Source organism: Pterocles gutturalis, unplaced genomic scaffold (assembly GCF_000699245.1).
Source record: "Pterocles gutturalis isolate BGI_N339 unplaced genomic scaffold, ASM69924v1 scaffold41890, whole genome shotgun sequence".
In the NCBI taxonomy this organism is placed as follows: Eukaryota; Metazoa; Chordata; class Aves; order Pterocliformes; family Pteroclidae; genus Pterocles; species Pterocles gutturalis.
The window spans coordinates 7692-19300 of record NW_010144770.1 but is presented as its reverse complement, the minus strand read 5'-3'; the positions used below and the strand labels follow the sequence as shown (position 1 = coordinate 19300).

The window sequence follows — 11609 nt, the reverse complement described above, 5'->3', positions numbered from 1 at the left end:
CCAGGCTGGTTATTTAAATCTTCACAGCTCGAAGGCCCTGCGCTGCTAGTTTCCTGATGTTTCTTCCCATTGTCATTGAATTTCAGTAGTGCGTGTCTTCTTTCCGAAAGTAGCTCAAACAAAGCTGCTCTGACTTACCAAGTTTAGTGCCTGTACGTAGGAGGTGGGCATTTGAAGGCGCTTCTTTTTTGCGTTTTGAGCGTCTGTCATGGGGGTTTTGAGAAATCTTACATCTTGTATATTTTCTACGTTCATGCTGCTGTATGTTTTAGAGGGCGTTCAGGGAGACCGGGTTATGGATGACCTCCCGAACTCCTGTCCTGCAAAATTCTTGCTCGGGGAACAGGCACTGAAACTTGAAGAAATGCATTTATGCCGGGTACCTTATTTGTGTGTCTAACTGTGTGATCTGTAGGATAAAGGTCAAAAGATTTTTTTATAGGATGTAGCATATCAGTAAGGAGATATGTGTATTTCAGCTTAGAATTTAAAAAAAAAGAGCTTCACAATAAGATTCAGTATTATGTCTTTCTTTTTTTTTTTTTTTCTTTTAGCTAGAACACTTGTTTGTCATTGCTCTGTAGGATGTGACAAAGCCCAGTACTGATTTCCCCTACTGCCTTCAAATGGTGAAGTAACAACTGTGATGTGACAGCAAAGCCTGGGTCCTGTGGCTGACAGCAGTAGCTCAGCTTCTCACGAGCCAGGCTCTTACCAGTGTTTCATGTTAGATGAGTTGTGGGAATCAAAGATGCACAGCAATGAAAGTGTTTCCTCCTGTGTGCAAGTTGAACATTAAACCATTGCACACCTTAAATAATTTTCCTATTTCTGTTGTGTATCTCAGAATTGTGTATAAATCTTGAATGCTGCTTAAAAAAATACATGGAGTTAGGGATTTCCATTTTTCCCCTTGAAGTGCAGAGTTGTATGAAGTGGAACAAATTTACTTTGCAACAGGCAAGTAACCTTATGTAAATTGATTGTTCAGGAGATGAAAGATTCAGATGAAACCAGGCTTGTTGCACGGTATGATTTTGGAAGTGAAGTTTGACTAGGGCAGTGAAGCAAATATGCCCGCAGCAAGATTAACCTGGGTCATGACCGTTACACCCTTTGCATCCTGATGAAGGATCATGTGGAGGATCCACCAGAGAAAAGATTGAGGAAGACTCCTTTCGTAAAAAGGATTGTGAATGCCCTGGCAACAGATTACAAGTCTTGACTTCTGTGTTTCTGAAAACTGAGCTAATTAATTAAGAAACAGAGGCTGCAGTGCCCTCTACAAAAGGAAACTTTAAGGCAGAATACACAAGTCGTTGATGTTTGCATATAACTTTTTCATGTGGGATTCACCCTACTTAAGAAAAACTTACTGGGCCAAACTTGCTATAAATGCTGAAAGTTCAGTGAAGCTCCTGTAATTTTGGTTAGAGCAGTTGTCATCCTGCAGAAGGCCTCCCAGCCAGCGTCATGTACCTGAAGTCTTAAAATTAATGTCATCTTCGTGTTTTTTTAGCTTGTGTAATGATGTGTTGAAATTTGTGGAAATGCTTTGTTGGAGTAAAAGGGAATGGTCAGTATTTTACTGGAGGGCAGGTTTTAGCCACAGCTTTCGCTTGTTGACTTGTCCACCTGCTTTGCAAGTAGCTTTAAGAAACAAAGACACTTGAGTTCGGGTGCAGCTATTTTATTTTCATGAGCCATCTTATGCAAATATTTGTTAGCTACTTTTGTCATTTCAGGTGTCACAGTTAGACTCATTCTGTATCTGTGCTGTTCAAGTTGTAAATCTGTAATACAAAGGAGTGTTTCTTGCTCTTAATGAAAAAAGTCCAGCTTACCTTCTCATACTTGGTCAGGTCCTTGAAGCAGGTCTTTCAGTCACAACACTAAAGGGGATGTTAGAGGTGATAACCCTAGGTGTCAGTGAAGCTGGAGACTCCAGAGGGTGGGTTTGCACTCTTAAGGACCAGTTTTTAGGTGGGGTTAATTTGTTTGTTGTTGGTTTTTTTTTTTGAAATGCACCCCCTCCATAAGGCAGTTGGGAAAAGGTGAAGTCCTGCTGTGATGCATGCCTCCATCTGAGGAGGAGGTGGATGTCTGTAATGCCCATGGCCATGTGTCACTGTCACGGAAGTTTTATGTTGTCAGGCTATACAGATGCTTGTAGTGAAAGATAGAAAATTATTTCAGTGGTGGATGTTAGATCTAGTGGTGACATTTTGCACTAGTGCAGGATGTTTTTGTAGGTGATGCTTTGTTCTCAGCTTTCTAAACTGTGAGCCTATGCCCCAGTCGCTGTGGTGGTGTTTTTCTCTGTCGGGGGCCGGTAGTTAGCATAGTAAGTAGGAATGAGAGTCGCAGCCTGGTGGTTAGTTTCAGAGATGCATGAGCAGAGTGGGACGGGTAGTTTTGCTCAAATTCCTTTGTGTCAGGACAAATCAAGTCAGAAGTGATTTATTTGGGAAAGCAAAATGGGCATTGCACAACTCTCTGGGAATTCAGGCAGGGACCAAGCATGATCACTGTGTGGTGAAACGTAGCCCTCAAAACTGCTGGGCGTGCACGCAAGCAGAATTTTTGACTGATGAAACCCCCCTCCCCCCCGAAAACCAGCTTTTTCACCAGTGCAGTCCCATAGGTACACAACCGCTGTAGGTTCGCATCAAGAGCGTTTGACAGTGCGGCCCTTTTGCTGCGAGTGCTCAGAGGCAGCAACACAGGGGACATTGTCCACTTGCAAATAGTGCTTTTAGCTGCTTCGTAGATCAGGTGAAACAGTAGCAGTTACTAAAGAAACTTAATCTGGGTGACTGCTGTTGTGTGAGGAATGATCTCCTGTGATCTCTTCATCGAAAGCTCTATTTTGGTGGTGTATAAAGTTGGGTTCTAAGTAAAATTAATGCATTCTCTCCAGGAGTACATGTTTTCTGAGAGCATATAGACTTATTTTTTTAATACATTCTTCTAACAGGGAGATAGCTATTGTGATTCAACGTCATAATTATGTCCACAGTGAGCTTTGTTCCTATGGTCTGCCACTGGTCTGAGACTAGTGGATTTTGTTTTTAATCACTTTTTCACACCTGGATACTATGTATTTATCATTCTTGACTTTGAAATCACAGGTGAAATCGGAGTACTTTCAGAATTCTTGTCCTGAATAAGTAACTTACATGTACATGGTTTGCTGTCCTACTGCAGTAACTCCTGCCAGCTTACTCAAAACACAAAGTTGAGAACAGTTTTGAACAAGAAACCTTTTTTTTCTTTTTTTTCTTTTTTTTTTTTTTTTTTTTTTAATCCTGGTACTCCCAGTTGTGTACAGTTTTCATTTGGGATGAGGTATTTTCATGACATGTTTTGTGACTGATATACCTTTAAAGTCATTCAGGAAGGTTTGGTTGTCTTGAATGATAGTAGTTTAAAAAAAAAAATGTTTAAAGGAACATGTGAAAGATCAGATATTATAGAAACCATCTCAAATTCCAAGCCAGCAAAGATTGAACCAGTTGAATGTCCTGGCTTCGGTTTTCATGTGCTAACTTTACTTCGGTAATTTAGCAAATCTGCGTTCTCCTTGAAAGGCCTGTTCTGTCCTTGGTTTTGGTCTCCTTAAATCAAATGCCTCCCCAAAAGTCTTGAAATTTTCATTCTGTTTATTTCAGAAGAGTACCTTGTATCTGCCAGGCAGAGCACAGCAGTTGTGGTGTGACAGGTGTAGTGAGTAAGGGTACAAGGAAAACATTGGGGACAGATAACATCTGCTTTTTTGATGTAAGATACTGAACTTTTCCAACCACAAGTTGCTGCACTTGAAGGACAGCTGTTTTGCTGCATGATGGAGGGCTTGTGTTTGAAATCGGGTATCATCTGTGTGCCCTTCTTGTTCAACAAAGTATGTCTGGTGCCTCACTGCCCACATTTCAACAAGATAGCCAATGGACCTGGGTAGCAACTGTCAGACAGGTCTGTATGCATTAGTGCTTTTTGTGTCTTTGTTAGTTTGCCCTGAAGAGCAAAATGCATGTTGATGCTTTACTGAAATATTGATATTGTTAGCTGGCATAGCATGGACTGGTCAGACATCAGAATCCAAGCTCTTTGCAAACTGAGGTAGCTATCATTGTATGTGGAGCGGGAACTAACCTGTGTCAATGCTTTTTTTTTTTTTTTTTTTAACTACAGGACATACTTAATCCATCTTTAACCTGGTGGTGTTATTTTAATGTTAAACTTGACACAATCTAATCAATACTGCATTCTTAATTTTGCTTTTCCAGAATCTATTACAAAAGAAGCTGAGGATGACAGTGATGATGAAGATGATGAAGATGATGATGATTCTGAAGTCAAAGAAGAAAATGGTGTATTAGTTTTGAATGATGCAAACTTTGACACCTTTACTGCGGACAAGGACACTGTGCTGCTGGAGTTCTATGCACCATGGTTGGTTGACAGCCTGTAGCACCTCCTGAGGTGCAGAATGGGGTGGCTATTGGGGGCTTCTCTGACAGGACTCACTCCTAAAAAGTGATCTTGGCTTGCCATTGTAAAGATTATGTAGGAGTAGCTTGCCTGCAGGAGAAATGACTCTGCCAAAGTCCAGGCCAGGAGACTGTTCTGGTGGTGTGGAGATACTGTTTACCCTGCCCCTGTACCATGCAACAAACAACAGCCTGCTCTTTCTCCACAGATGTGGGTCATGCTGGGGGAACCCATGGTGAGGGAAGCACAGCCCTGGTTCCGTCCCTGCTCTGTGCCTGTCAGGGAACAGAGATGGTCCAAGTGAGCCCCGGAAAAGTCATGAAGTTGGGTGTTGCAGCCCTTCATAATGAGACCGTATTTGGGGAGGTCAGGGAGCAGGGAGAAGCACAGTAGAAGGTTTGCAATTTTGTTGTAAAAGAAGTTGTTAAATTTTTTACAATGGCTTTATAAGACATATATGGAAATATGTTGCCTTTTGAATGAGAGGGGGGAAAAAAAAAAGGTTGGGATTTGAATAAACAACATGTTAGCTACAGTTACTCTCTCTCTCTCCATTATCTGAAAACGTAGCAAGACAAACATTCTTATGTTGATGTTGTGAACATCTGTCAGAAGGCATCCTGGAAATGCTGAGTAGCAAAATACCCCTGCCAGTCTGCTGTGCATTTATGTGCATCTACACGTGTCTTCCTCTGACAGGTGTGGGCATTGCAAGCAGTTTGCTCCTGAATATGAAAAGATAGCCAAAACTCTGAAGGAAAATGACCCTCCTATTCCAGTTGCCAAAATAGATGCTACTGCAGCTACTTCACTAGCAAGTCGTTTTGATGTCAGTGGCTACCCAACCATCAAAATCCTGAAAAAAGGCCAGCCTGTTGACTATGACGGTTCTCGGACAGAAGATGGTAAGCACCAGTCCTTTGCAGTTCTCTGTAACAAAGCAAAGAAGTAAATGGTTTTGCTTCTTAATGTGACTATTTTCATGGACTTTGATCTGAAGTTATGTTAAGCAGAATAGTATTATGAAGAATCAAGTTTTCTGTCTTCTCAATTGGGTGCATTCTAGAGGGCAGTTTTGCAGGTAGTGGGCAGTACTGCTACTGATGGAAGGTTTCTAGAAATATGACTTGGCTGCAAGAGGAGGTAGTCTCATGCTTGCTGAAGGACCAGCCAGTAAGAAACATCTGGTCTCTAGATTGACTGTATATAAAACCACTTGCTTTTTGCTTTATTAATGTGTACGACTTCAGTCAGAGGGGGAAAAACTACCTTTTCTGTCTGTTTTGAGACAGAATTCATGTGCTTTTGTGCTGCAAAGTACAAATCTGTGCTTTGCATAAAAGATGCTTTGTGGGGTGAAGAGAAGACTTTCTTGGCAATACCAACAATGGAGTAAAGCATAAAGGAGCTTAATAAAGAAAGTGTTCTTGTGTAGTAAGCTTTGGTCCAAGACCATGCTTGCCACTCTGATTTTAAATTTGATATGCTGCTGGTATAGTAATGCAAACTTGCTAATTGGGCTATTGAACTGTATTTCAGCGATTGTGGCCAAAGTCAAGGAGGTTTCTGACCCCAGTTGGACTCCTCCACCAGAAGCTACCCTGGTATTGACCCAGGATAACTTTGATGATGTCGTGAATGGGGCTGACATAATCCTGGTAGAGTTCTATGCTCCATGGTAAGCAAGAAGGCAGTCACCTGGACTTTCTGTGAACAGCTGGCCTGAACACACTTGGTGAACCTGTTTTCTGTTTGTATGCCTCTTCTAAAGAGGCTTGTCTTGTGTGGGTGTGTATAGCTCTCATGTACCTTAGTTCTAAGCTGGATGTAGGATCACATTACAAATGGCTTGAAGACTAGACTGGATCTGTTTCTCAGCAAGTGATGGTCTCTAAAACTTGACTGAAGATTCTCCATATTTACTAATTTGGGAACACATTGAGAGATATTGAAAACCAAAGGGAGTTGGTCCTTAGCTTAAAAGTGACCTCTAAAAATGAAATTACCTATAATAATGTGGGGCCAGGCATAGAGGCTAGCTTCAAGCTGGAGAAATAAGTCTTTCTAGACTTAAGTGTCCTCTGTAGATTGAATAGCCCCATTTCTACTTGTTTCATTTTAGAAAACTTAACTCTTCCATTTCAGAGGTAGGAGGTACCTAGCAGGAGTCATGGCTTGTAAAAACTGCCCTCCTCTCCTTCCCTAGGTGTGGACACTGCAAAAGGCTTGCTCCAGAATACGAGAAGGCTGCCCAGGAGCTCAGTAGGCGCACACCTCCTATTCCCCTGGCTAAAGTCGATGCCACTGCTGAAACTGAGCTTGCAAAGAAGTTTGATGTTACTGGCTACCCAACTCTGAAAATCTTCCGCAAGGGCAAACCTTATGACTACAATGGTCCACGGGAAAAATATGGTACTGCAACTTCTTCTTTTTCTTATTTTCTGAGGGCTTAATCGCAAATGTTTTGGCATATCTATAGGACTTACAGACTTGTTAACATCATAGCAATGGTAGTTGGGGAAACCTGAAAAACTTTGTTCTTGTATCTATGTAAGCCAGCAGTATAAATTTGCCTCTAGTATTTGTAACATCTTACTTTATATTAAAAGGAGCTTATAGTGTTACTGTAAGTTAAATACACATGGTGAAGCAGTGGCAATATGAGTAAATGGGCAGCCTTTAATTGCACTGGAATGCTCCATAAGGGCTGACAAAGTGCTCACTATTAGGTTTTAATTAGAAGGAAGACTTAAGACTGTCAAGGCTATCCAACTTTGGCTCATAGCAGGGTCAGGAGATAGTGAAGGGTCTGGAATTTAAGAAAAGAGGGTTACCTGAAAGATCAGCTGATATCTTTCACCTGGTCTGAAACAAGCCTAAAAGAGAACTGCAGCTTTAAAACAAGCCTAAAATCCAAAACTGCAGCTTTAAAAACTTGCACTGAGGTCTTGCTGATTTGATCTTTCAGTTGTTGTGGGAGGGCTGCATAGAAAGAAAGATGTCCACGGGAAATGTGGTATTAAACAATGTCATAGAGGGAATGCCTGAACCTTTCAGTTCAATAAATGTTCTAAGCAACTTTTTGGGGGCGGGTTTGTCTCACAGGTATTGTCGACTACATGATTGAACAGGCTGGTCCTCCATCCAAACAGATTCAGGCTACCAAGCAGGTACAGGAGTTTCTGAGGGATGGGGATGATGTCATCATCATTGGTGTCTTTAGTGGAGAGAATGACAAAGCCTATCAGCTCTATCAGGAAGCAGGTAAAGAATGTTTTAAAACAGTAGTGTATGTTTTGTTGAGGTTCTGTCTAGTACTTTGGGCATGAAGCAATTCTTTATTTCTGCTCTTAGTTCAGTGGGGGAGGTTGGAGAGTAAGAGGAAGAAGACTGAAGGGTGGTCTTCCACTTGTACTCCAGAAAAAAACACCCGATTTTGAGGCTATAGCTAAAGTATCAGCCAGTTATAGGAGATACCTCTTTTTGGTACTGTGTCCCTAAAAACATGCAGACTAAAGAGGAGGAAAAATTCCTAGCTGATGAACAAATCACAGCTTCTTGGCTTAAAGCTTTTCTAACTTTGCCATCTGTTATTGCTTGTTTCATATCTGATAGTGCCAGAGGCTGGACTGCTGAATTTGTTTGGGGTGGGGGACCTGGAGAAAGTATTGTCATCCACCTCTGGATCATTTTAGCTAGACCATTCCTGGCGATTTTTATTCTTAAACCCCTTTGACATGACACACTGACAGTCCTATTAACAATATTTGCTACCACACAGAAAAGGCTAAGTCCTTGAAGTGCTCAGTCCCTTTAATCAATCCCTTTGTTGTACATGATTGAACTACTCGCAGTTGCTCTTGGTTTCTGCCAGAGCCTTGAGAGCAGCATGCACAGACAATTCTTCTCCCCTGGCGATGCCTGCTTCTGGGGCTGCCACTGGATTAGAAGCTGATCTGTTTGCTCCAGCATGGCAAGATATTGAACTGTTTCCCAGGCTGCCCCAAAATGAATAGATTGACAAGGTGACCTTGTGAGTTCCTTTCCAGCTCTACTTTCTGTTATTTGGGGAGAAACCAAGAGGCAGGAGACTGACAAACAGCTGTTTTCCCTGCATATGTTTTGGAAGCTGTTCAAGGTTTCTGAATATGTAGAATAACTCGGCAAGCAGATGTCATGTTGAACAGCTTTCAAATAGTGCTGCTTGAATTGTATGTATTTTCACATGCTTCTCACCCCTGGATGAGAGCTGTTCTCCAACACTCTGGGTTGGTCTGTGTCCTGTTGAGAATGGAAAGAGTTTCCTTGCAGTGTAGTCTCAAGATTTCACTCAGAGGCTGTCAGTTCACTTCTTGATGACTTTTCCTTCTCCCTAACCTTAATTTTTCAGCTAACAGCTTAAGAGAAGATTATAAATTCCACCACACCTTCAGCAATGAGATTGCAAAACTACTCCAAGTGTCTCCAGGAAAACTGGTGGTCATGCAGCCAGAAAAATTTCAGTCAAAGCACGAGCCCAAGATGCATGTTTTGGATCTTAAGGTGAGTAGCTGGTCCACAGCTAGAAAGTTTGTGTGTGGATTGAAGGTTCTCTTTCTTTGTAGGTATTGACCAGTTGACATCTTCATGTTGGAAGTACGCCACTAGATATTTGAGGCAACCTGTTTGTCCCCTGAAATTGTATTGCTTTGTTCAGTAAAGCTTTATAAATTAACCCAGAGGTTACGTATTCAAATAATAATTTACCATTACAATATTCAGTTTAAGGGTAGAATACTAAATTATCTTTAGTGGTTAAGGATTTGAAGAGTATGGTGACAGCATTGTTTATAACGTGCCCCTCTTTGTCATTCACGTGTGCATCATTATTAGTTTTCAGAGTGTGTGACAGAAATGCCACTTAAATACATTTGTCTGAACTCTTCTCCCTTTTTTTTTTAAGCAGGACTCTACAGATGGATCAGAGATTAAAGAGCATGTGCTAAAACATGCCTTGCCTCTAGTTGGTCATCGCAAGCCTTCCAATGATGCTAAAAGATATGCTAAGCGTCCTCTAGTGGTTGTCTATTATTCTGTAGACTTTAGTTTCGACTATCGTGTTGGTAAGTTAGCCAAGATTACCATTCCTCCACTTTGGGAGGAAGGAAGTAGTAAGTAACTAGAAATTAGTAATCCTGTTGTACTCTGTTTTTTCAGCTACCCAGTACTGGAGAAGCAAAGTCCTGGAAGTGGCCAAAGACTTCCCTGAATATGTGTTTGCTGTTTCTGATGAGGAAGATTATTCTTCTGAAATAAAAGATTTGGGCCTGCTTGAGAGTGGAGAGGATGTCAATGTTGCCATTCTGGATGAAGGTGGCAAGAAATATGCCATGGAGCCAGAAGAGTTTGACTCTGATGTACTCAGGCAATTTGTGCTGGCATTCAAAAAAGGTACAGTTTCTGAAATGGGGTTCTCTAAGCCACTCCTTCCGAGAGTTCTTCCTGAGGCAATGGCTACAAAAAAGTCGTATGTGCAACCTTACAGTGCTCTGTGGCTTAAAGCTTTTGGATGTTTCTTGCCTTGTTTTAATCTCAGTTTGTTAACTTTGCTTGGACTATGCTGTGGCATCTAGCTATATTGTAGCACTGAGCATGTTTGGCAAGCCTAAAATGTTCTTGCAGCTTTGAAGTGTGAGCTGATCATTCCTATTTGGGACTAGTGTAATAAATCAGTAATGCGTTGTGGATGGACAGCCATAAAGAGGGGAGAAAAATTGTAGCAAATTGTGAAACAAATTGTTAACCATATTTCACAAGGTTATTGTGCTAAAACATCACCAGCAAGCTAGCCTAGGTAAGTCCATTTACTGGTGCAATGCTTTTCCCTTGCAGGAGGACGTACTTCTGCTCTTTCTTCTTGGGGGAGATTGTAAGGATTGCTCATACTGTATTCTAACAGTGGTGTGGTTTTGCTTTCTTCTAGGAAAACTGAAGGCTATTGTGAAGTCCCAGCCAGTGCCAAAGAATAATAAAGGGCCTGTGAAGGTGGTAGTGGGTAAAACTTTTGATACCATAGTACTGGATCCAAAGAATGACGTTCTCATAGAGTTCTATGCCCCATGGTGTGGACACTGCAAGAAACTAGAGCCGGTGTATACCGAGCTAGGCAAAAAATACAAGAATGAAAAAAATCTAGTTATAGCCAAGATGGATGCTACTGCTAATGATGTGACAAATGACCACTACAAAGTGGAGGGATTCCCAACTATCTATTTTGCTCTGAGGGACAAGAAGAACAACCCTATTAAATTTGAAGGCGGGGACAGAGATTTAGAGCATTTGAGCAGATTTATAGAGGAGCATGCAACAAAACTCTCCAGAACAAAAGAAGAGCTTTAGATAAGATGAGGGTGGTGAAGAAAAAATGTTTGTACATTGTAGTTAAAAGCAAGTTACTGACAAAATGATGTGAGAGAAGAATTAAGCATTTTGAGCAAGGAAATTCTGGAGCAGTAAAGCAGTATCTTTTTTTTATATGGCAGGAAAGTGTTTCTGGACACTGAACTTCTGATATGAATGTCTTACATTAGTTACGGTTTTGATCTTTGGAGAAAATACATCCTTTATTTTTTGTGACTATCCTGGGCTTGATTATTTGACTCCAGTGCAATTCTTTTTTTAAGTTAAAAGATACTACCAAAAAGAGATCACTCTGCCAAACAGATTTATTTGTCTTATTTGTTGGTATGGTTGCTGGGGGGAGCAGTGTTTTGAGCCAGTCTCTCTTCTGTTACATTTCTGTATACTTACTCAATGTGACTATGTCATTATATTCATTGCTGAGGGTAAGAATGGGAGTTCTCTGAAGTGTGGACGAATTATTCAGTACTGTTGAGATAAGACAGAGTGACTTGCTAACTAAATGTGCTCTAGACCGGTCTCCTTTTGCTTTGGGCCCCTCTGCAGAGAGGGTGATGCTAAAACAGCAAGTTTTTCGAATTTGCGTCTTTGCTAGTCCATATCGATCCACTTATATCTTAGCCTTCCCAAGTATGTGTGGAGAGCATCTAGTGGGTGATAATACTTGGATTCTGGTAGCAGATCTGTGTTACCATTTCCTTTCCTTTTGCAGAGAGGAA

General features: G+C 41.2%; 1 protein-coding gene across 1 annotated transcript; it reads left to right on the top strand.

The window, feature by feature from the left end:
• Positions 1 to 4286: 4286 nt before the first annotated feature.
• Positions 4287 to 11109, top strand: PDIA4 (protein disulfide isomerase family A, member 4; the record flags this gene model as incomplete). The annotated part of the gene is made up of 9 exons (XM_010085198.1): positions 4287 to 4452; positions 5191 to 5396; positions 6031 to 6169; positions 6698 to 6903; positions 7597 to 7755; positions 8882 to 9033; positions 9437 to 9593; positions 9688 to 9921; positions 10454 to 11109. Coding segments are annotated over 9 exons (1835 nt in total), but the record flags the coding sequence as incomplete, so codon positions are not given.
• Between the last annotated feature and the right edge of the window lie 500 nt (positions 11110 to 11609).